At 40.1% G+C, this 22099-nt stretch overlaps 1 protein-coding gene across 1 annotated transcript in view; it reads right to left on the bottom strand.

The window, feature by feature from the left end:
- Positions 1-22099, bottom strand: part of MAN1A2 (mannosidase alpha class 1A member 2) — a 448144-nt gene that overhangs the window by 294403 nt on the left and 131642 nt on the right. The window contains exon 4 of the mRNA XM_007948607.2: positions 17395-17513. Coding sequence (XP_007946798.1) covers positions 17395-17513 — 119 coding nt within the window. The remainder of the gene's footprint in view (positions 1-17394; positions 17514-22099) is intronic.

A 22099-nucleotide genomic window follows, 5' to 3' on the forward strand; every position in this document is an offset into this window, starting at 1 on the left:
GCCTCTTCCTTCTTCCTAGTCTGTCTCAGTCTATAAGCTGGCCTGTTACCTGTGCACCAGGTACATTTCGCTGGGTTTTAAACACCAGAGGCTCAGCCTCAAAACTCATGTCTACATGTCACCACAGGAGGACAAACCGACAGACAAGTTTGTCTTGCTGTTGGAGACCTCTCGTAATCACCCCCACTTGGGCTCAAGTATAGCAGGGATTGTGGGGCTGGTGCGGGATCGGGCAGTGTTTCGTTCTGCTTTGCATGGGGTCGCTACGAGTCAGAAATGACTCAACAGCACTTAACAACAACAACAACAAAGAACCACTCTTGGTAGCAAATGTGTTAGACTGGGTTCTCTAGAGAAACAAAGCCAGTAAAGCTTAATATATGTATCTATAGAGAGAATTTTATCTTAGGAAAATGGCTCACACACTTATAGAAGCTGGCAAGTCCAAAGTTCCTGGATCAAATGTTAAGCTGGAGGCATTTCCATGTCAAGCTGGAGGCTTTTCCCGACTCTTGCAGCCACAGGGGCTGAGGAGTTCAAGGCTGACAGGCAGCACACCAGCTGTTTACTCCAACTAATGATGAATCCAAGATCTCCAGGCCAAATGGTAATTTTTCACTCATGGACAGTTGTAGGCTACACAGCAGAATCCCAATCCACAGAAGAATGTCTCTTTTCCCAGGATGTCCATAGATATACTGGAAGCAGGCCACACCCCTAGGGAAACTCCCTTTCAACAGAGTTGGCTGCTCAAAACATAATGATCTGATCCCATCATGGAAATAACCACATCATAACAACTTAAACCACACAGAATTGTGGTCCAGCTAATTTGACACACAGATCCAACTATCACACAAACTATGGTGCATACACACAATGGAATACTGTGCAACGCTAAAGAATAATGTAGAATCTGCAAAACACCGCATAACGTGGATGAACTTGGAGGACATTATGCTGAATTAAATAAATCAATCACTAAAGGACAAATATTGTATTAGTCCCTTATTGTAACAGTCAAGAAAGGTTTATCTATGAAAGGAAATTTTCTTTGTTGGTTTCCAGGGGTGGGAGGGGAGGAGAGGGAACACTGTTAGATAAGTACTGATTTGGGTGAAGAGAAGGGCAATGCACCAAATGGGAGTGATCAATATGGTGGCACTGAGGAAGAGAAAGACATAGAGAGGTATATGGGAGGTACAGACAACAAAGATGGACCCTTTTGCACATACAGTACTGCATTGTCAGTGAAGGCAAACATGGGTATAAGGATGGACAGATGCATGGACTGATGGGTGGACAGGCTGAACTAGTAGGTATGTCTATGAAGCAGGGAGTATACCCAACAACAGGTTTAGGGGTGGCAGACAATGGTCCTATAAGTTTATGGGTATGATCTGAATTCTCAGGTGTATAGTAGAGCTGACCAGGGGCAAGGTTGTAGCCACTGCTTGGTCACAGCCAGCTATCCAGAGGGACCGAGTAGTTGAACCTGTGGGCTCAGGACCATAGTCACAGGGGACATCAAGCTCAACTGGTGTAACATACTACACGAAACATTGTTCCGCCTCCTACTTTGGCAAGTAGCGAATGGGATCTTAAAAGCTTGCAAACTGCCATCTGGATGCAACAATGGATTTCTCCTCGTCCAGAGCAAAGTAGAATGAAGAAAAACAAATATTCATGGAAAAAATAGTCCTAACAATTGATACACCATCCAATCTGCAGCCTATATGACTATGAGACCAGAAGAACTAGATGGTGCCCAGCTACCACTGTCAACCACTCGGAGGGGGATCTATGTAGCAGATACTGGATAGAGAGGGAGAACAATGTGGAATAAAACTCAAAATCATTTGGGAAAAAAAAGGGGGGGACCAGGTTTCCTGATCTGATAGAGCCTGGTGGAACCACTGAGACTATGGCCCCTAGCTGCCTGTCATTTTTGAAATTGAACCCACGCCTATGGCTTCCAGCCAAACAAAAGACAGGCATGTGAGTTGAACATTTATCTGAGGTAGATACACTCCTTGGAGAGAACAATCATGGAAGAAAGAAGGTTTGTTTATGCACAAGGAGACAGCTCAGGGGGCAGGAGTGCATGGAGAGATGGACACAGGGAAGAGGTAACTATCGGGAGGAAGTATGAGGGTAGATGTTGCATTGTGGTCAATGTCATGAGACAAAGTGTATGTGAACTCCTGTATGGAAAGTGAATTTGCTCTGTAAAGTTTCACCCAAATTATAATTTTATTTTTAAAAAAAAAGAACGTCATACATGAATTTAAAAAAAAAAAAAAAAAAAACAGGAAAGGAATACCAAAATGGACATCAAAAAAGAATCTGAAACTTGCTCTTGAATGGACAGTAGTAAAGCCAACAGAAGAAATGATGAAGTAAAGGAGCTGAACAGAAGGCCACAAACAATGTCTCAAGATGATAAAGTAAAATATTATAATAAAATGTGCAAAGACCTAGAGTTAGAAAATCAAAAGGGAAGAACACATTCAGCATTTCTCAAGGTGAAAGAACTGAAGAAAAAATGCAAGCCTTGAATTGCAATACTGAAAGATTCTATGGGCAAAATACTGAATGATGCGGGAAGCATCAAAAGAAGATGGAAGGAATAGACAGAGTCACTATACAAAAAAGAATTAGTCTATGCTCAACTATGTCAGAAGGTAGCACATTCCAACAATCAATGGCACTGAGAGAAGGAGTCCAAGTTGCATTGAAGGAATTGGTGAAAAACAAAGCTTGAGGAATTGATGGGATACTCATTGAGATGTTTCAGCAAACAGTTGCAGCATTGGAGTTGCTTACTCATTTATGCCAAGAAATTTGGAAGATAGCTACCTGGCCAAGTGACTAGAAGAGATCCATTTTGTGACCATCTCAAAGAAAGGAGATCCAAAAGAATGTGGAAATCATCAAACAATATCATTAATATCACATGGAAGTAAAACTTTGCTAAAGAAAATTCAAAGGAGCTCTGGAGGCACAGTGCCTAAGGCATATGACTGCTAACCAGAAGGTTGGTGGTTCAAACCCACCAGCCAACTCCACAGAAGGAAGATGCAACAATCTACTTCTGCAAAGATTTACCACCTTGGAAACTGTTCTGGTTACCTAGTGCCACTCTAAAAAGAAATACACCACAAATGGGATGGCTGTAACAAAACAGGAGTTTATTCTTATAATTTGAAGGCTTTAAGTCCAAGTTCAAAGTGCCAGGCTCTAGGGGCCAGGTGAAAGCCCCTCAACCTTGGGGTCCAGCTCTGCCTCCTGCTCCCGGCCCACTGGAGCTAGAGGCATTTCTTCACTCAGACAGCTGTTGGCTGCTGAGGCTGAGAAGCCCCAAGCTTGACAAGTAAAAAAGGCATAGTCCCGATGTTACCAAACCACGCGGCAGGCCATTAACTTAAGTCCATTGTAAGTCCCAAGGTCGGCAGAGCATAGGTGGCTGCTCAACAAAGACACAGCTACATGCAGGGTCCAAGCATGCCATAGGCTAGAGACCATTCCCAAGGCTTCTCCTTATATACAAGAAGCAGACCACATCCCAAAGGCAGCTAACTCAGCCGCTTGTGGTAGATCCCACCATGAAGTTGACTGCCAGTCTCATCATGGGGATTAACTACCACCAGCTGCCCAGCCACTCAACCAGGCCCAGCCAAGTTGACACACAAACATAACCATCACAGAAACCCAATGGGGGTCATTATGAGCTGTGATAACTCAAAAGCAGTTGTAGCAGTACATTGATAGGGAACTGACAGAAATTCAAGCCCAATTCAGAAGAGAGCACGGAATGAGGGATATTACTACTGATGTGAGATGGATCTTGGTGAAAGCAGAGAATAACAGAAAGACGTTTACCTGTATTTTACTGACTATGCAAAAGCATTTGGGTGGATAAAGCAAATTACAGATAATATTGTAAAGAATGGGAATTCCAGAACACTTAATTGTGCTCATAGGGAAACTGTGTATAGACCAGGAGGCAGTTGTTCACACAGTATAAGGGGACACTGCTTTGTTTAAAGGAGCTCTGGTGGCATGGTGCATAAGGCATTTGGCTGCTAACCAGAAGGTCAGAGGTTCAAACCCACCAGCCGCTCTGTGAAAGGAAGATTAGGCAATCTACTTCTGTAAAGATTTACAGCCTCAGAAACCCATTGAGGGTTGCTATGAGTCAGAATCAACTCGATGGCAGTGAGTTTGGTTTTTTGGTTTGCTTTGTTTAAAAGCATTCCAGAAGGGTGTGTGTCAGGGTTGTATCCTTTCATCATACTTACTCAATCTGTATACTAAGCAAATAATCTGAGAAGTTGAACTATATGAAGAGGAATATGGCATCAGAATGGGAGGAAGACTCATTAACAACTTGCAATATACAGATGCAACAACCCTTGCTTGCTGAAAGCAAAGATTTGAAGCACTTTTTGATGAAGATCAAAGACCACAGCCTTCAGTATGGATTATAATTCAACATAAAGAGAACAAAAATCCTCACAACTGGACCAATAAGCAACATCATGATAAATGGAGAAAAGACTAAAGTCATCAAGGAATTCATTTTACATGGATCCACAATCAAAGCCCATAGAAGCAACAGTCAAGAAATCAAAGGACATATTGCATTGGGGCAATCTGCTGCAAAAGACCTTTTAAGTGAAGTGCTAAAGAGCAAAGATGTCACTTTGTAGACTTACTTGCACCTGATGCAAACCACTGTCTGTTCAATAGCCTCATATACCTGTTGCTTAGTTACTTCATGCTGCTCTAACAGAAAATACCACAAATGGTATAGCTTTAACAAACAGGGGTTTATTCCCTTACAATTTTGGAGGCTGAAAGTCCAAGTTCAAAGTGCCAAGCTCCAGGGGCTGGGTGAAGGCCCCTTGATCTTGGGCTTCAGTTCTGCCTCTTGCTCCCAATATTACCACACGACACAGCAAGCCACTAGTTCAAATCCAGAGACAGTCCCAAGATCAGCAGGAAACATGGTAGGCTGCTAAACGAAGACTCAGCTACATGCAAGGTCCAAGCATCCAAAAATCTAAAGGCCATTCCTAAAGTTTCTCCTTATATACTGGGAGCAGACCACATCCCTAAGGCAGCTCACAATACTCAGCTCCTCACAACAGATTCCACCATGCAGTTGATTACCAGTCTCATCATGAGGAATGACTACATCTAGCTACCCAGCCACTCAAAACTAGGCCCAGCCAAGCTAACACACAACCTTAAACACATACCATACCACCTGTGAAAAGTGGATAATGAATAAGGAAGAGAAAGAAGAACTGATATATTGGAATCAGGGTGTTGGTAAAGAATACTGACTATACCATGGACTGTCAAAAGGAAGAAATCTGTCTTGGAAAGTTTAGCAGGAATCCTCCTTAGAAGCAAGAAACAGCCAGACTTCATCTTTAGAACTCAGATCGTATTATCAGGAGGGATCAGTCCCTGGAGAAGGATATCACGCTTGGTAAAGTGTATGGTCAGCAAAAAAGAGGAAGACTGTCAGGGAGACGGATTGACACAATGGCTGTAACTATGGGCTCAAACATAGCAACAATTGTGAGAATGGCACAGGATCAGGCAGTGTTTCATTCTGTTGTACATAAACCAACTCAAGGGTACCTAACAACAGCAGCAGCTAAACAAACAAAAACATTCCATTTCTCAGCCTCCTTTTAGAGTTAGGTGGGGCCACATGACTAAGGTCTACTCAGCAGTATAAAGCATAACTGGAGTAAACAACTTCCAGGAAGTGTTTTTGAAAAGCAGTAAGGTATCCTTTCTCTATCTCTTCTTTTTTTTAACCTGCCAATTAGAAGCCGGACCTTAAGAAAACATCTTATGCATGAGGTCAAATCTACACCTTGATGCTGAAAGAGCAACAAGAAGGAAAGATCTGTAGAGGGGAGAAAAAGACCTCAGATTCAAACAGGTTCAATAGAGACCTTTTTATTAAGCCTTAGGACAAAGACCATCATTCAGGATGAATGAAACCCATCCCACATGCACACAGTACAAAAAGCTGAATGGAGTTCACTTAGTCTTGGCCATGGTGCTAATTATACATGATTTAAAACAAAGGAAATCACCACGAAATCATGACTGCTGGCAGATCAATTCATCACTGTCACAGGCAAGCAGATGACAGAAGTGGGAAAAGCACCCTATATGATGGGGATACACATGTAACTGAAGATTAAAAAGGGTTACAGGATTGGTTCTGGTCTTGACCATCTGGCTACATGGTCATCCAGATATGACTCATTACCGTGCATCCTGAGTCACAGCCACAAGGTGGCTACAAGACAAAAGGAGGAACTCAACCTCAATTTGATTCAGATAAGGACATACTCAGGCAATTCCCTAGTTGTTTGTGTGAACAATAATCTACTTTCAACTACACTCTTCCTGAGGGCAAATTTCTCCTCCCTAGGTTTGTCCTACAACTTGTCTATGCATAGGCATAATGCTGATTTAAAGGTCAGAAAGAACTCAAAAGACATCTGAACTTATGCCAAGATTCAAAACAGAATTAGGGCTTCCCCTGTAGACCACAGTCTTCCATAAACCAAGTGCTTCAGAATGTAAGTTCTAATATAGATCCTGAGTCCCTGACAATCAAGGGACTACCCAAAGAAGGCCTAATCTGTTTAACTCTGTACACTTTACATAAAAAACAAATAAACACTAATCCTATTTTATTATGTCTTGAAAGGATGGTCAGCTGAGATTCCTGGGCCTCTCCACCAGGCCACCTAATCACAAGCTTTGGACCCAAAACATCCTCTGATAACAAAAACTGGAAATTTAGTTTCTCTCTCTCTCCTAGTGTCTTTTCCTCAGGGAGCCCCTCTCCAAGTTTTGGTACACAGTAACTTTCTCTGTACTGCTCAAATACAGATGCAGTATGGCACTGCCCAACCTCATTTCTGTGCCTGATTCCGATCTCAAGGGAACAGGGACTCTCACCTACAGCACAAGGTTGTTGTTCTTAGGTACCATTGAGTCATGTCCAATTCACAGCGACCCTATATGCAGCAGAACAAAAACACTGTCCGTTCTTGTGCCAGTTCCACGATCCTTGCTACACTTGAGCCCATATCCACAGACACTGTGTCAATCCATCTTGTTGAGGGCGTTCCTCTCTTTCGTTGACCCTCCACCTTACCAAGCATGACATCCTTCTCCAGGGAATGGTCCCTTCTGATAACATGACCAAAGTAGGTGAGATTGTTGTTGTTGTTGTTATTTGCTGTCGAGTCATCGACTCATGGCGACCCCTCCTTGGGTTTCCAGGCAGTATCACTACGGAAATAGGATTGCCCAACCTTCCTTCCGAGGAGTGGCTGGTGGGTTTGAACCGCCAGCCTTCTGGTTAGCAGTCAAGTGCCTTAGGCACTATGCTACCAGAGATTAAGTCTGGCCATTCTCACTTCCAAGGAGCATTCTGGCTGCACTTCTTACAGAACAGATTTATTAGTTCTTTTAGCAGTCCATGGTACTTTCAGCATTCTTTGCCAGCACCACAACTCAAAAGCACCCACTCTTCTTCGGTCTTCCTTATTCATTGTCCAGCTCTCACATGCATATGAGGTGACTGAAAATACTATGGCTTGTGTCAGGCACACCTTAGTCCTCAAGGAGACATCTTTGCTCTTCAGCACTTGAAAGATGTCCCTTGTAGCCGAATTGCCCAGTGTTATACGTCATCTGATGTCCTGACTGCTGCTTCCACTGGTGTCAACTGTAGAACCAAGCAATGTGAAGTCTTTGACAACTTCAATCTTTTCTCCATTTACCATGATGCTGTTTATAGGTCCAGTTGTGAGGATTTTCTTTTTCATTATATTGAAATATAATCCACAATGCAGACTGCAGTCTTCAATCTTCATCAGTAAGTGCTTCAAGTCATTGTCACTTTCAGCAAGCAAAGTTGTGTCAAGAGCGTAGTACAAGTTGTTAATGATTCTTCCTCCAATTCTGATGCTACATTCTTCTTCATATAGTCCAGCTTCTTGGATTATTTGCTCAGAATACAGTTTGAATAAGTATAGTAAAAGGATATAACCCTGACGCACTCCCCTCTTGATTTTAAACCATACAGCGTCTCCTTGTTCTGTTTGAACGGCAGCCTCCTGGTCTATGTACAGGCTCCTCATAAGTACAATTAAGTGTTCTGGAATTCCCATTCCTCTCAATATTATCCATAATTTGTTATGATCCACACAATCGAATGTTTTTGCACAGACAATAAAACACAAGCAAACATCTTTCTGGTATTCTTTGCTTTAAGTCAAGATCCATCTGACATCAGCAATGATATCCTTTGTTCCACATCCTCTTCTGAATCCAGCTTGTATCTTTGGAAGCTGTCTGTCATTATACTGCTGCAACCATTTTTGAATTATCTCCAGTAAGATTTTACTTGTTTGTGACATTACTAATATTGTTCGATAATTTCCATATTCTGTGGGATCACCTTTCTTTGGAATGGGCACAAATACAGATCTCTTCCAGTCAGCTGGCCAGGAAGCTGTCTTCCAAATCTCATGACATAGCCAAGTGAGTGCCTCCAGTGGGGCACCCATTTGTTGAAACATCTCAATGGGTATTCCATCAATTCCTGGAGCCTTGTTTGACTTCTTCCTTCAATACCATTGGTTCTTGATCATACGCCATCTCCTGAAATGGATGAACAATGACCAGTTCTTTTTGGTATAGTGACTCTGTGTATTCCTTCCGTGTTCTTTTGACGTTTCCTGCATCATTCAATATTTTGTCCATAGAATCTTTCAATATTGCAACTCAAGGTTTAAATTTTTTCTTCAGTTCTTTCAGCTTGAGATTGGCTTTGTCGTCTCAAGTTGCTCTTAGAAATCTTCTGTTCAGCTCTTATATCTCATCATTTCTTCCATTTGCTTTAGCTACTCTCCACTCAAGGGCAAGTTTTAGAGTCTCTTCTCACATCCATTTTGTTTTTTTCTTCCTTTACTGTCTTTTTAACAACCTTTCTCTTTCTTCATGGATGATGTTCTTGATATCATGCCACAATTCCTCTGGTTTCAGTCACTGGCATTCAATGCAGCAAATGTATTATTTAGATGGTCTCTAAATTCAGGAGGGATATATTCAAAGTCATATTTTGGCTCTCATTCACTTGTTTTAATTGTCTTCAACTTCAACTTGCATATGAGCAGTTGATGGTCTGTTCCACAATCAGCTCCTGGCCTCGTTTTGGCTGAAGATATTGACCTTTTCCATCATCTCTTGCCACAGATATAGTCAATCTGAATCCTGTGTACTCCACCTGGTGAAGTCCATGTGTATAGCCACTGTTTGTATTGTTGAGAAAAGGTATCTGAAATGAGTAAGTCGTTGGGCTTGCAAAATTCTATCATGTAATCTCCAGCATTATTTCTATCACCAAGGCCCAATTTTCCAACTACCAGTAATTCTTCGTTTCCAACTTTTCCATTCCAATCATCAGTGATAATTAACACATCCTGATTGCATGTTTGGTGAATTTCAGAATCCAGAAGGTGCTAAAAATCTTCAATTTCCTCATCTTTGGCTTTGGTGGTTGGTACGTAAATTTGAATAATAGTAGTATTAACTGGTCTTCCTTGTAAGCGTATGGATAGTAGCCTATCACTGACAGCACTGTACTTCAGGACAGATATTGAAACATCCTTTGTGATGATGAATGCCATGCCATTCCTCTTCAAAATGTCATTCCCAGCATAGTAGATCATATGGTTGTCTGATTCAAAATGGCCAAAACTAGTCCATTTTAGCTGACTAATGCCTAGAATAGCAATCTTTGTGTTCCACTTCATTTTTGACAACTTCCAATTTTCCTAGATTCATACTTCCTACATTCCATGTTCCGATTATTGATGGATGTTTGCAGCTGTTTCTCCTTGATTTGAGTTGTGCCACATCAGCAAATGGAGGTCCCGAAAGCTTTACTTTATCCATATCATTAAGGTTGGTTCTACTCTGATGAGGCAGCTCTTTCTCAGTCATATTTTGAGCCCCTTCCAACCTAAGGGGTCATCTTCCAGCACTGTATCAGACAATATTTCTGGGCTATTCATAAAGTTGTCCAGTAATCAGACAGTGTTTCTCTGCTATTCATAAAGTTTTCCCTGGCCAATTCTCTGAGAAGTGGATGGCCTTTTCCAAGTCTGTCTCAGTCTGGAAGCTGCATTGCAACCTATGCAACATGTACAACGCTGCTGGTAATTGCAACACCAGTGGCACAGCCTCCAGACTCACAACAACATGCAAGCCACCACAGTATGACAAAGTGACAGACAAATTCGTCTGCCTTAGCTGTTCGAAACCTCTCTGCCTTCTGCCTGGCTTTCCCTCCTTCCCACCTTGGGGTGGGAGCTGTCTGTCTCCTTCTCCCCTTACCCAGATCCTGCCGCCATCCCGTCAGCCCTGGCTTTCCCTTTTCCCTTCCTCCCCACAGCACAAGATGCGTACATGTGGAATACCCACCTTGTGTTGGTTGCAGAGAGTGATTCACTGGCCATGGGAGAACTGTGGCAACTACTGAAGCTGGCCTCACTCTGTGTCCATTCTACATGAGCAAAGTGTTACTCCATCCACTGCCTGTATACAATTCATGACTTTTGTTGGTGACCTTGAACCTTGGCTTGATAATGGTGGTGCAGTGGTTAATCATTTGAATGCTAACCAAAAGGATGGATGTTCAAACCTACCAGGCTACTCTGCAGGAGAAGGATGTGGCAATCTGCTTCTGTAAAGCTTTACAGCCTTGGAAACCTTATGGGGCAATTCTATTCTGTCTTACTGGGCTGCTAAGTCAGAAATGACATGACAGCAGTAGGTTTTGTTTGCTTGTGGAAGTTTTCTAGTGGGTAAAGGTATTTTCCACCGTGATGCAAACATGGCTGGGACTTCTAAACACTACTGACCAGTAGCAAGTGGTAAGATGGCATTTAGAGCTAGAAATGGAAAGCCTGGTTCCCTATAGGCCCCAACCTGTCAACAGAACAGAACAGCCCTTGCTCTTTCTCAGGGCTCGGTCCTAGGATATCTGACTTCCCTGACTATACACATGCTTGCTTGGTGAGTAGATGAGCTGGGAAAATTCTCAGATGAAAGTGATAGAACACCCACACCCAAAGACAGTTACTGCACAGAATATAAAATCTGGGGACAGGCAGTTGAGGGCTCTGGCAGCAACTCAATGATATCAACAGACACTTTCCCTCTTTCTCTTAAACTCTCCTGAGCCATATTGACCATTTGATCCCAGGCTTGTTGTCTCTTGGCTGCAAGATAGCTGCCACAGTTTCAAACATCAGTGTCATATTTGAAGGGAAAAATAGGTGGTTGGGGAGTTGACAGTCTCAGCATCTAAAAGGCCTTTGTCTCAAATAACACTGTCTATTTTTTAATCACTAATGACAAATATTTCCCTGGTAGGCACAAGGAGTTTTACTTGTGCCAACGAGGGTACGGAAGGCTGTCAGATGACACTTGCCTGTGTCTGCCTTGGCTAACTTATTTGTCTAGTACTGCATTTAGAGCTGTGTGCTGATGATTCCCCCATCTACCTGAGATTTCTGAAGAAATTAGCTTTGATTTTTCCTGGATACATCCAAAGACCAATCTTGATTCCTCCCTATCCCATGTCTCCCATATCCAGTCAGTCTGTAAGCTCTATGGATTCTTCCTCCTTTCCTGAATGCCGTAGTGGGTCTCTCGAGACCCAGTACATCCTTCAATGCTCTTTTTTCTTCTGTTTAGCTCATCAGTGACTTCTCACTGCTAGCAAGCCAATTTCCTTTTGCTCTAAACATTATTTTCTTTTTAATAATATGCTATAAAATAAATTATTTGCCCCTTTGGTATACAGTTCTGTATTTTTAACAAACATACAAATTTGTATAGCCGCCACCATAAACAGAATACATAAAAAATTTCATCATTCCAAGAAACTCCTTTGTGACATTTCTTTTTAAGTAGCCCTCTACCACTGTAACCAATCCTTGGCATCTACTGATCTATTCACCATCAATATATATTGGTCCTACTGAGAATGATATATGAATGGAATCATTTTGTATGTAACCTTTTGAGACTGGTTCTTTCACTTGTCAAAATAAAACCTTTAGGTGCTCTAGTAGAGTAAGTTGTGCCTAAGGCACTTGACGGCTAACCAGAAGGTTGGTGGTTCAAACCCACCAGCCATTCCTCAGAAGGAAGGTTGGGCAATCTATTTCCATAGTGATACCACTTCAGAAACCCAAGGAAGGGTCACTGTGAGTTGGATCTACAACAATAGTAACAATAATACCTTTGAGTTTCAATTACATTCTTGTGTATAGAAACAGTTCCTTCCCTTTAGAGGCATCTTGCAAAATAGGCCTGGCAATCTACTTCTTAAAGCTCACTGCCACTGAAATCCCTATGGTGTGCACTTCTACTCTGAAACCCATGGAGTTACTATGCGTCAGAATTGACCCAATAGTAACTGTTTTTATTTGTTTGTTTGCTTGTTTTGGTATGTTGAGATGGGTTGGCACAATAGCTGCACTAATTGATTCAAACATACCAATGATTGTGAGGATGACATAGGACTGGGCAGCATTTCATTTTGTTGTAGATAAGGTCACCATGAGTCAGAGTCCATGGCAGCTAACAGCAACAAGTATTCCACAGTGTGAACATACCACAGTTTATTTAACCATTTACTTGTTGAAGGGCATCTGGGTTAGTTCTAGTTTTTAGCTATTATGAATAAAGCTGCTGTAAACATCAGTGTACAAGTTCTTGTGTGAACATAATAATCATTTCTCTGGGAGTGTGATTTCTCAGGAGTGTGATTACTGGATTCTATGCAGGACGTATATTTAGTTTTTTAAGAAACAGCCAAACAGTTTTCCAGAGTGGCTGTACCATTTTACATTCTCAGCAGCAATGTAGTTGAACCCAGCCATCTGTAGAATTAAATTAAATTTCTGGAGAGCTCTCTCTGGTCACTGGTTAGGTCCTTACCTTTACATTAGTCCTTATTGAGCAGATATGGGAAATAATGGTTCACAGTAACCATCACTCCCATGGTAAAGTTGGAGTGGAGGTGGAAAGATTAAGCTCTCAGAAAAGTAGGGCTGGGCAGAAAACTCCACTGGAATCTACTACAGCAGTTGTTTCCAAATCTGTACATACACCAGAATCCTGCAGGGAGTTAATAATAGAGTCGTGGGTTGTGTACAGACCTACTAAATAAAACAGAACTCACTGCCATCCAGTTGATTTCAACTCATAGCAACCCCCTATTGGGTTTCCCAGTCAGTAAATCTTTATGAATTGATTACCCCATCTTCCTTCCTCAGAGCAGCTAGTGGGTTTGACAAATGCCTTCAGCACTGTGCCAGCAGAGCTCCTTTTGATCTTCTAAATAAGAATCTGTATTTTAAACATAACAAGGGCTCAAGACAGTTTTACTTAGCAATAACTGTGTCAATTGGGGGGAGCTCTGGTAGCATAGTGCCTAAGGCACTGGACTGCTAACCAGAAGGTTGGTGGTTCAAATCCATCAGCCACTCCTCGGAAGGAAGGTTGGGCAATCTACTGCCATAGTGATAACACCTCAGAAACCCAAGGAGGGGTTGCTATGAGTCAGGGCCGACTCGACAACAACAACAACAACGTCAGTTGGGAACACTATACTGTAAGGTCTATGATATTTCCAAAATTAAAAGTTTTAGAAGCATATGAGGTACTACAGAACAAATTAAAAATTTCCTACCATCTTGTATTTTTTAGATGGGAGCTCTGGTGGCACAGTCCCTAAGACATCTGACTGCTAACCAGAAGGCAGGTGATTCAAACCCACCAGCCACTCCTCAGAAGGAAGGTTGGGCAATCTACGTCTATAGTGATACCGCCTCAGAAACCCAAGGAGAAGTCACTATCAGTCAGGTTCGACTCTAAGGTAGTGTGTTTAGGAGCTCTGGTAGCGTAGTGCCTAAGGCATTTGACTGCTAACCAGAAGGTTGGCGGTTCAAACTCACTAGCCACTCCTGGTAAGGAAGCTTGGGTGATCTACTTCCATAGTGAAACTGCCTTGGAAATCTAATAAGGAAGAGACATTATGAGTCACTGAGGGCAGTGCATTTTCTTATCTTTTTTCCTTTATCTCTTTTCTTGGCCCTATGGTTTATATTTCTGTCCCCTGACACTTAAGGAAACATGGTGGCACAGTGGTTAAGCACTCAGTTGCTAAGTGAACCTTTGGTGGTTTGGACCTACCAGTCAGGCCACTCCCTGGGACAAAGATGAGGCAATCTATTTCCATAAAGATTTACAGCTTTGGAAACCATTTTTGTCAGTTCTACTCTGTCCCATAAGGTCACTGTGAGTCAAAATTGACTAGAAGGCAACAAGTTTGGGTTTCTGGTTTCTGTAATACTTATAATTTTTTTATTTTCTCACTCCTCCATCTATTTTTTCACTCATCTCTATTTTTTTTTTAATGTTCCCTCTGGTAAGTTACCTGTTTTCCCTATTCTTACCCAGCCTTGAAATTGTAACTTTCTTTCCAGCTTCTGTTCCTCCTCATTGCAGTATTTGTTCTTCATCATCTATGATTCATTTTTTACCTCATAACAACTTGTATTTATCCTATTTTCTGGACATACCTGAGTTTCTCTCACTGAACATTCTTACTTTTTTAACAGCAGGAGTAGAAAACAAGCAGTAACTCAATGGCAACAGATTTGATTTTGATTTTGATTTTGATGCTACTCACAGATAAACCTAAACCTAATTGATAGTTAAAATTATCCTAGTTGAGAAATATCCAAATGCAAGAATATTATAAAATAATGTAATTAGTTATTATCTAGTTAGCTTCAGCAGAGGTATCAAAGAAGAAATAATTATGGAGTTAGAAAAGCACATAGACAAGGCATAAAGAATACTACAGTCAGAAAGAAGAACAAGAGTATCATGAAAGATGGTATTGACTATGATGAAACAGTCAACAAACACATCTTTTAGATGAGGGCACGTAATAAGGAAAATAAGGAGAATAATTGCTACTATTTACTGGGCACTTAACATATACTAGATTACCTCAATTAATCCTAATGATATTGCAATGAGACAGCAATTCTATGACAGATTTTGTGTAAGCAAACCTCAAAACCTGAACCATTTGGCATAACTGAACTGGTTAACCCAGGTCCAGATTAGACTCATTTTACTTTAGACTTCACCTTTTTTTTTTCCTTTAACCTTATTTTTGCTTTTTACCAGAAGTTAGACTGTTGTAAAACATTACCTGACCTTAGAAAATAAGAGTGGGGGTCAGGAATGTAGTTAAGATTACATTGGATTGTTACAGGAATACTACTGTCCACTCCCTTCCTTTGCACAACTGGTTCTCAGAAGGAATGCTTACTCCAGGCTCCCTGTAAAACTAATTTTGTGAAATGCTTATCTTGCTGGCCCAAGATGTCTGCAGATTAGAAAAACAAGTTATTTTGAAATATTTACAGTTTTTCAACTGAAACTTCTGGGGTCTCATGATAACTTTGTGATTGATTACAGAAAGCTTTGTAAATATCAGCCAATCAGAAAAACTGTCTGTTAGTTCCTGTTTCTGTTTGTAAGCTCCTCTCTCCCTTCAATACATTGGAGCATACTGTAGTACCTGTGTATACTGCAAATTTCAAACTGTTCCATTCTTTAATATATGCTTTTACAGAGTACTAGATCTTTCATTCTGCCAGTTTAGAAAGAATAAGAAACTTTTTATTTTATTTTATAGCTAGAATACAGCTGTGCTGGAGCTCTGGTGGCATAGTGCCTAAGGCATTTGACTGCTAACCAGAAGGCTAGCAGTTCAAAGCCACCACCCACTCCTCGGAAGAAAGACTGGGCAATCTACTTCCGTAGTGATACAGCCTCAGAAACCCAAGGAGGGGTTGCTATGAATCAGACCCGATTCGATGGCAGGTAAGTTTGGTTTTTTTAGGGGGGCTTCAAGTTCAAACAGTCCCACTTAAGAGCTCTGTGAAAATCCAAAGGATGGTCAGTTTGGCCTTTGTCTCCAGATTCTAGAAAACAGCCCTTGGGATTTCTCAAGGTATCTTTGTTTTTCTAAAACAGCCAGGTAACACAACTGTGCAAATGAGTTGGCAACCCCCAATTCATCTCTTGACAACAAACTTCAGGAAGGGAGGAGGGCATGATGTAGTCAACCATTCATACTCACTGACACATGCTTATGCATTGAGGTCTCAATGACTATTATAAGGAACTCTCATACACTTCCTTTTGGAGCTTCCTAGATTGTCAAGAACTTCCATGCATGGGAGAGACTATGATACGTTCCTGAAGAAAATGGAAGTCTTGCATCTGGACCTCTCCTAAACCTTGCCTGATGTGTATCTTTGCTTGTACCCTTTGCGATTATAATAAATGAATTAACTCTAAGTACAAAGTAATAGTCTTTGTGACTTTTTTGAGCTGTTACAGAAAATTAACGTACCTCCAAGGGGCAATGAGTTAGCAAGGGCTGCTACAACAGAGTTCTAACTTGCGTAGACCCAGCTCTGAGTGGTTGTAGTCAAAAACAAGCTGCACAGGCAGTGGAAGAATGATAGAGTCCTTCTTGCTCATGACCTAACCCCAGGGGGATAGAGACAAACAGAGAGAAAGAGGAACCAGCTTGTCTAAAGTACAGGGAGTTGTGCAGACTCCTCAACCTATAACTGGTACCAGATGACCTGACCCTAGGTGACCAAGAATGTTTTGACCTGGCTCAGGGTGGCTGGGGATGTACTTTGACCTAACTGGGTGGCTAGATTGAGAGAGGAAGTGGCAAACACATAGCTAAACACAAGATCATGGAGATGTGAGATGAAATTTGGATCCATTTTCAAGTGGAAACTAGATTCATGATGGTTCTTACCATGCAATTAGTGATAAAGGTGAGGTTTGCCCATCTTACCCATTTAGTAGTACAGTTGGCACAGATGGGTATAGGCCTAATTATAAAGGGTCATCGATGCTGTACCAAATCATTAAAAAAAAAAAATCCTTATTAATAAGGTATTTTATGGTTTGCTGATATTTCTAGTTCATTACTCTTTTTCTTAAATGTACCATGTTGCCTCAAATAGGTAAAATGAAATACTGAAGAAGAGTATACATCTTATTTAAAAATGAATTAATTGACAATTCTAAAAGAAAAAAAGGGCTTAGTGTCAAGATTTACTTACATTGATAGTATAATATTCTAAAACAACTGTGATCAGACATTCTACCTTTTCATAGTCACTCTAAGAGATTAATTATGAATCATACACTCACCACACTGAAATCAAGGTTATCTTCAATCCATTTTTGCCCATCTCGGAATTCATCATGAAGCCCCATGATATAAAGGGTATCCAAAGCATCTACTATAGTGGCACCCATTTGTGAACTTCCTATGTTTGCAAGGAAAAAAAAAAAACATGTCATTAAAAAGATGACCTTTATAGAGAGTTCATTTTTATTTTATAAATATATATATACACAAACATGTATGATCAAAATAATGTAAGTACCAAAAAGAGTACCTGACATAGTCCATTTTTTCACTGTAATAGGTAATATACATCCTTTAACATGTTTTCCTAAAGTTGGCATATGTATGGATAACTATAGAAAGTTAAAGGAACATAAAAGGGATGTAAACTGTTGTTTGATGGTTTCTGTTGAAAAATTAATGAGTCTTTCAAGACACAAAAGTGCCATGGAACAGAAAATTCACCTTGATTAAGAAAGTATAATAGTAACTATCATGTTAATGTAGACAGTAATCCACGTGGATGAAATGCATTCTAAAAAGACCAAATTAGTAATTCCACTGCTGGGGTAGTAGAGGACCCATCTGTTACTGCTAAACCAAAAGCTAACAAAATACATCAAGTTGATTCTGACTCATAGTGATCCTATAGTGACTCTATAGGACAGAGTAGAACTAACTGCCACACGGGGTTTCCAAGGCTGCAAATCTTAAGGAAACAGACTGCCTCATCTTTCTCCCACACAACAGCAGGTGGGTTTAAACCACCAACCTTTTGCTTAGTGATTAAATAAATGGTTTAATCACTACACCACTGTAAGACATCCACTATGTTATGCCTTGCTCCACATCCTCTTCTGAATCCAGCTTGCATTTCTGGAAGTTCTCTGTCAATATTCTGCTGCAACCACTTTTGAATTATCTTCAGTAAGATTTCACTCACATGTGACATCAATGATACTGTTTGATAATTTCCATATTCTGTGGGATCACCTTCTTAGGAATGGGTACAAATATGGATCTCTTCCAGTCAGCTGGCCAAGTAGCTGTCTTCCAAATCTTATGGCACAGCCCAGTGAGTGCCTCCAGTGGGACATCTGTTCGTTGACACATCTCAATGGGTATTCCATCACTTCCTGGAAACTAGCTTTTCACCAATTTCTTCAGTGCAGCTTCGACTTCTTCCTTTAACAGCATTGGTTCTTGATCACATGCCACCTCCTGAAATGGATGATCATCTACCAATTCTTTTTGGTATAGTGACTAAGTATTCCATCCATCTTCTTTTGATGTTTCCTGCATTATTCGACATATTGCCCATGGAATTTTTCAATATTACAATTCAAGGCTTAAATTTTTTCCTCAGTTCTTTCAGGTTGAGAAATGCCAAACGTGTTCTTCCCTTTTGGTTTTCTATCACTTGGTCTTTGCACATTTCATTATAATAATTGACTTTGCTTTCTCAAGCTGCTCTTCGAAATCTTTTGTTCAGCTCTTTTATCTTTCTATTCTTCCACTTGCTTTAGCTACTCTCTGTTCTAGGACAAGTTTCAGAGTCTCTTCTGGCATCCATTTTGGTCTTTCTTTTCTTCCTTTCCTGCCTTTTTAATGACCTTCTTCTGCTTTCTTAATAGATGATGTTCTTGATGTCATCCCACAATTCTTCTGGTTTTCAGTCACTGGTGTTCAATGCATCAAATCTATTATTTAGATGGTCTCTAAATTCAGGAGGAATATAATCACGGTCATATTTTGGCTCTTGTGGACTTGTCTTAATTGTCTTTAGCTTCAACTTGAACTTGCATACGAACAGTTGATGGTCTGTTCTACAATCAGCTCCTGGCCTTGCTGTGGCTGAAGATACAGCTTTCTCCATTGCCTGTGCCACAGATATAGTCAATCTGATTCCTGTGTGCTCCATCTGGCAAAGTCCATGTGTATAGCCATCAATTGTGTTGTTGAAGAAAGGGTATTTGTGATGAATAAGTCGTTGATCTTACAAAATTCTATCATACGATCTCCAGTGTTATTTCTATCACCAAGGCCACATTTTCCAACTACCAGTGATACTTTTTTGTTCCCAACTTTTGCATTCCAATCACCAGTGATAATTAACATGCTCAGTCAATGTCAGGATGCAGAAGTTGGTCAAAATCTTCAATTTCCTCATCTTTGGCTTCATTGGTTGGTGCGTAAATTTGAGTAACAGTAGTATTAACTGGTCTTCTTTGTAGGTGTATGGATATTATCTTATCACTGACAGCATTGTACTTCAATATATACCTTGATACATTCATTGTGATGATGAATGCCATGTCATTCCTCTTCAATTTGTTATTCCCAGCATAGTAGATCATATGATTGTCTGATTCAAAATGGCCAAAAACAGTTCATTTCAGCTCACTAATGTGTAGGATATTGTTCTTTATGTGTTCCATTTCATTTTTTACATCTTCCAATTTTCCTAGATTCATAATTTGTACATTCCATATTCCAATTATTAATGGATGTTTGCAGCTATTTTTTCTCACCTTGATATGTGCCACATCAGTAAATGAAGGTCCTGAGAGCTTTACTTTTTCCACATCATTAAGGTCGGCTGTACTTTAAGGAGGCAGGTATTCCCCAGTCCTATTTTGAGTGCCTTCCAATCTGACGGGCTCATCTTCCAGCACTGTATTGGACAATGTTTCAAGACGATTCATAAAGTTTTCCAATAATATATCAGACAGTGTTGCAATGCTATGTGTTAGGTTTTCACCGGCCCATTCTTCTTCTTTCAAATCTGTCTTAGTCTAGAAGCTCCGCTGAAGCCTTTGCACCATGGGTGACCCTGCTTGCATGTGAAACACCAGTGGCATAGCCTCCAGCATCACAGCAACACGCAAGCCACCACCGTTAAGACAACTGACAAAAAAGTTTGTCTCTTAGCTGTTCCAAACCATTTTGCTCAGTTTCCTACCACTCCCATCTGCCAGCGCCTGACTCACTGACACTCACTGGCATCACCCCCAGGTGCTCCCCCTCCAACATTAAGTATGTGAATTTTCACTTGGGTAGGGGAAAATGGGTAGAAGAGGGAGAAATGCCCTTTATAGGCTGAGGAAATTTCCTTCTCAGACTAGTTTGCTGAGAGTTTTTATCGTGGATGGATATTTGATATTGTTAAATGATTTCTGCATCTACTAGATGACCATATGATTTTTCTTTTATTTCCTTAGTATCTTTAATTACAATGATTGATTTTCATATTTGAAGCGAATCATACACTCATGAGATAAATTCCACTTGGTCATGATGTATTATTCTTTTTATATACTGCTAAGTTGGAGTTACTAAGATTATGTTTGAGTCCCATGGTTAACTCACTCAGCTGACAGAAAGGTTGAAGATTCAAGTCCACACCGAGGTACCTTGAAAGAAAGGTGTGATGATCTACTTCTGAAAAATCAGCCATTCCAAACCCTATGGAGCACGGTTCTACTCTGACACACAAGGAGTTGTTATGAGTTGGAACCGACATGATGGCAAATTGAACAGGAAAGATTTGGCTATGAAATTTTTTGTCTATGTTCAAAAGGGTTAACAGTTTCTTTTTCTTATGTTATCTTTGTCTGTTTTTGGATTAGGGTTTTATAGTGTTGCCAAGAAGACATAACAATCCTAAATATACAAACACTTAACAAGAATACTTCAAAATACATGAAGAAAAAAACTATTAAAACTAAAAGGAGCAAGAGACAAATTCAAAATTAGAGTTGGGGACTTCAGTACTCCTTACTCAGTGACTGATAGAAACATTAAATTAAAAAATCAGCAAGAATAGTGAAAGCCTAAACCTCAGTAATCAATTTTTGATAAAACATTCTACCCAGTATCAGCAGAATACACACAAGCATAAATGGAACATTGACCAAAACAAGCTATATTATGTTTAATAAAGCAAATCTTAAACAATTTTAAAGGATTGAAGTACGTTCTTTAAATAAGGTACACTCTTCATATGAAGAACATTGACTGACTATAAGAGAATCAAACTATAAAGGAATCAATAACAGAAAGATAAAGGGAAAATCTTGAAACAAATTAAGGAACAAACACAAAGGAAATTAGACAATTATTGAATTGAACAAAAAGGAAAACACAATATATCAAAATCTTTGACATGCAGCTAAAACAACACTTAGTGGGAAATTTATATCACTAAATGTTTACACTGGAAAAGAAAGTCTCGTATCGATAACCTGAGCCACCACTTCAAGAAACTAGAAAGGGTAAAACAAAATCAATCCAATTCATGCAGAAGGAAAAAAATAATAAAGAGCAAAAAATTTTTAAATTGGAAATATAAAGATAATAGATAAAAGATCAATTAAATCAAAAGCTGCTTCTCTGAAAAAAGTCAACAAAGTTGATAAACTTGTAGCATGGCAAAGAAAAAAAGATAAAATATAAATAAATTATCATTATGAGGAATGAGAGGTGATTGTCACCTCAGATGCCAAAATCTTTGATGGTATGGTCTAACTCCTCAAAAATTACAAACTATCAAAACTCGTCCAACATGAAATGAACTGAATAGTCGTTACTATTAGAGAAATTGCATTTGTAATTTAAAAAGCTCTTGGAAAAATAAAAATCTCCAGATGCAGATAGTTTCACTACACTATATACTAAGCACTGAAGGGGGGAAAAATTATGCCAAATTATAACAAACATTTAAAG

The sequence above is a fragment of the Orycteropus afer genome, unplaced genomic scaffold (assembly GCF_000298275.1).
Source record: "Orycteropus afer afer isolate SDZICR_OR568_19922 unplaced genomic scaffold, OryAfe1.0 scaffold00010, whole genome shotgun sequence".
NCBI classification, from domain to species: domain Eukaryota; kingdom Metazoa; phylum Chordata; class Mammalia; order Tubulidentata; family Orycteropodidae; genus Orycteropus; species Orycteropus afer.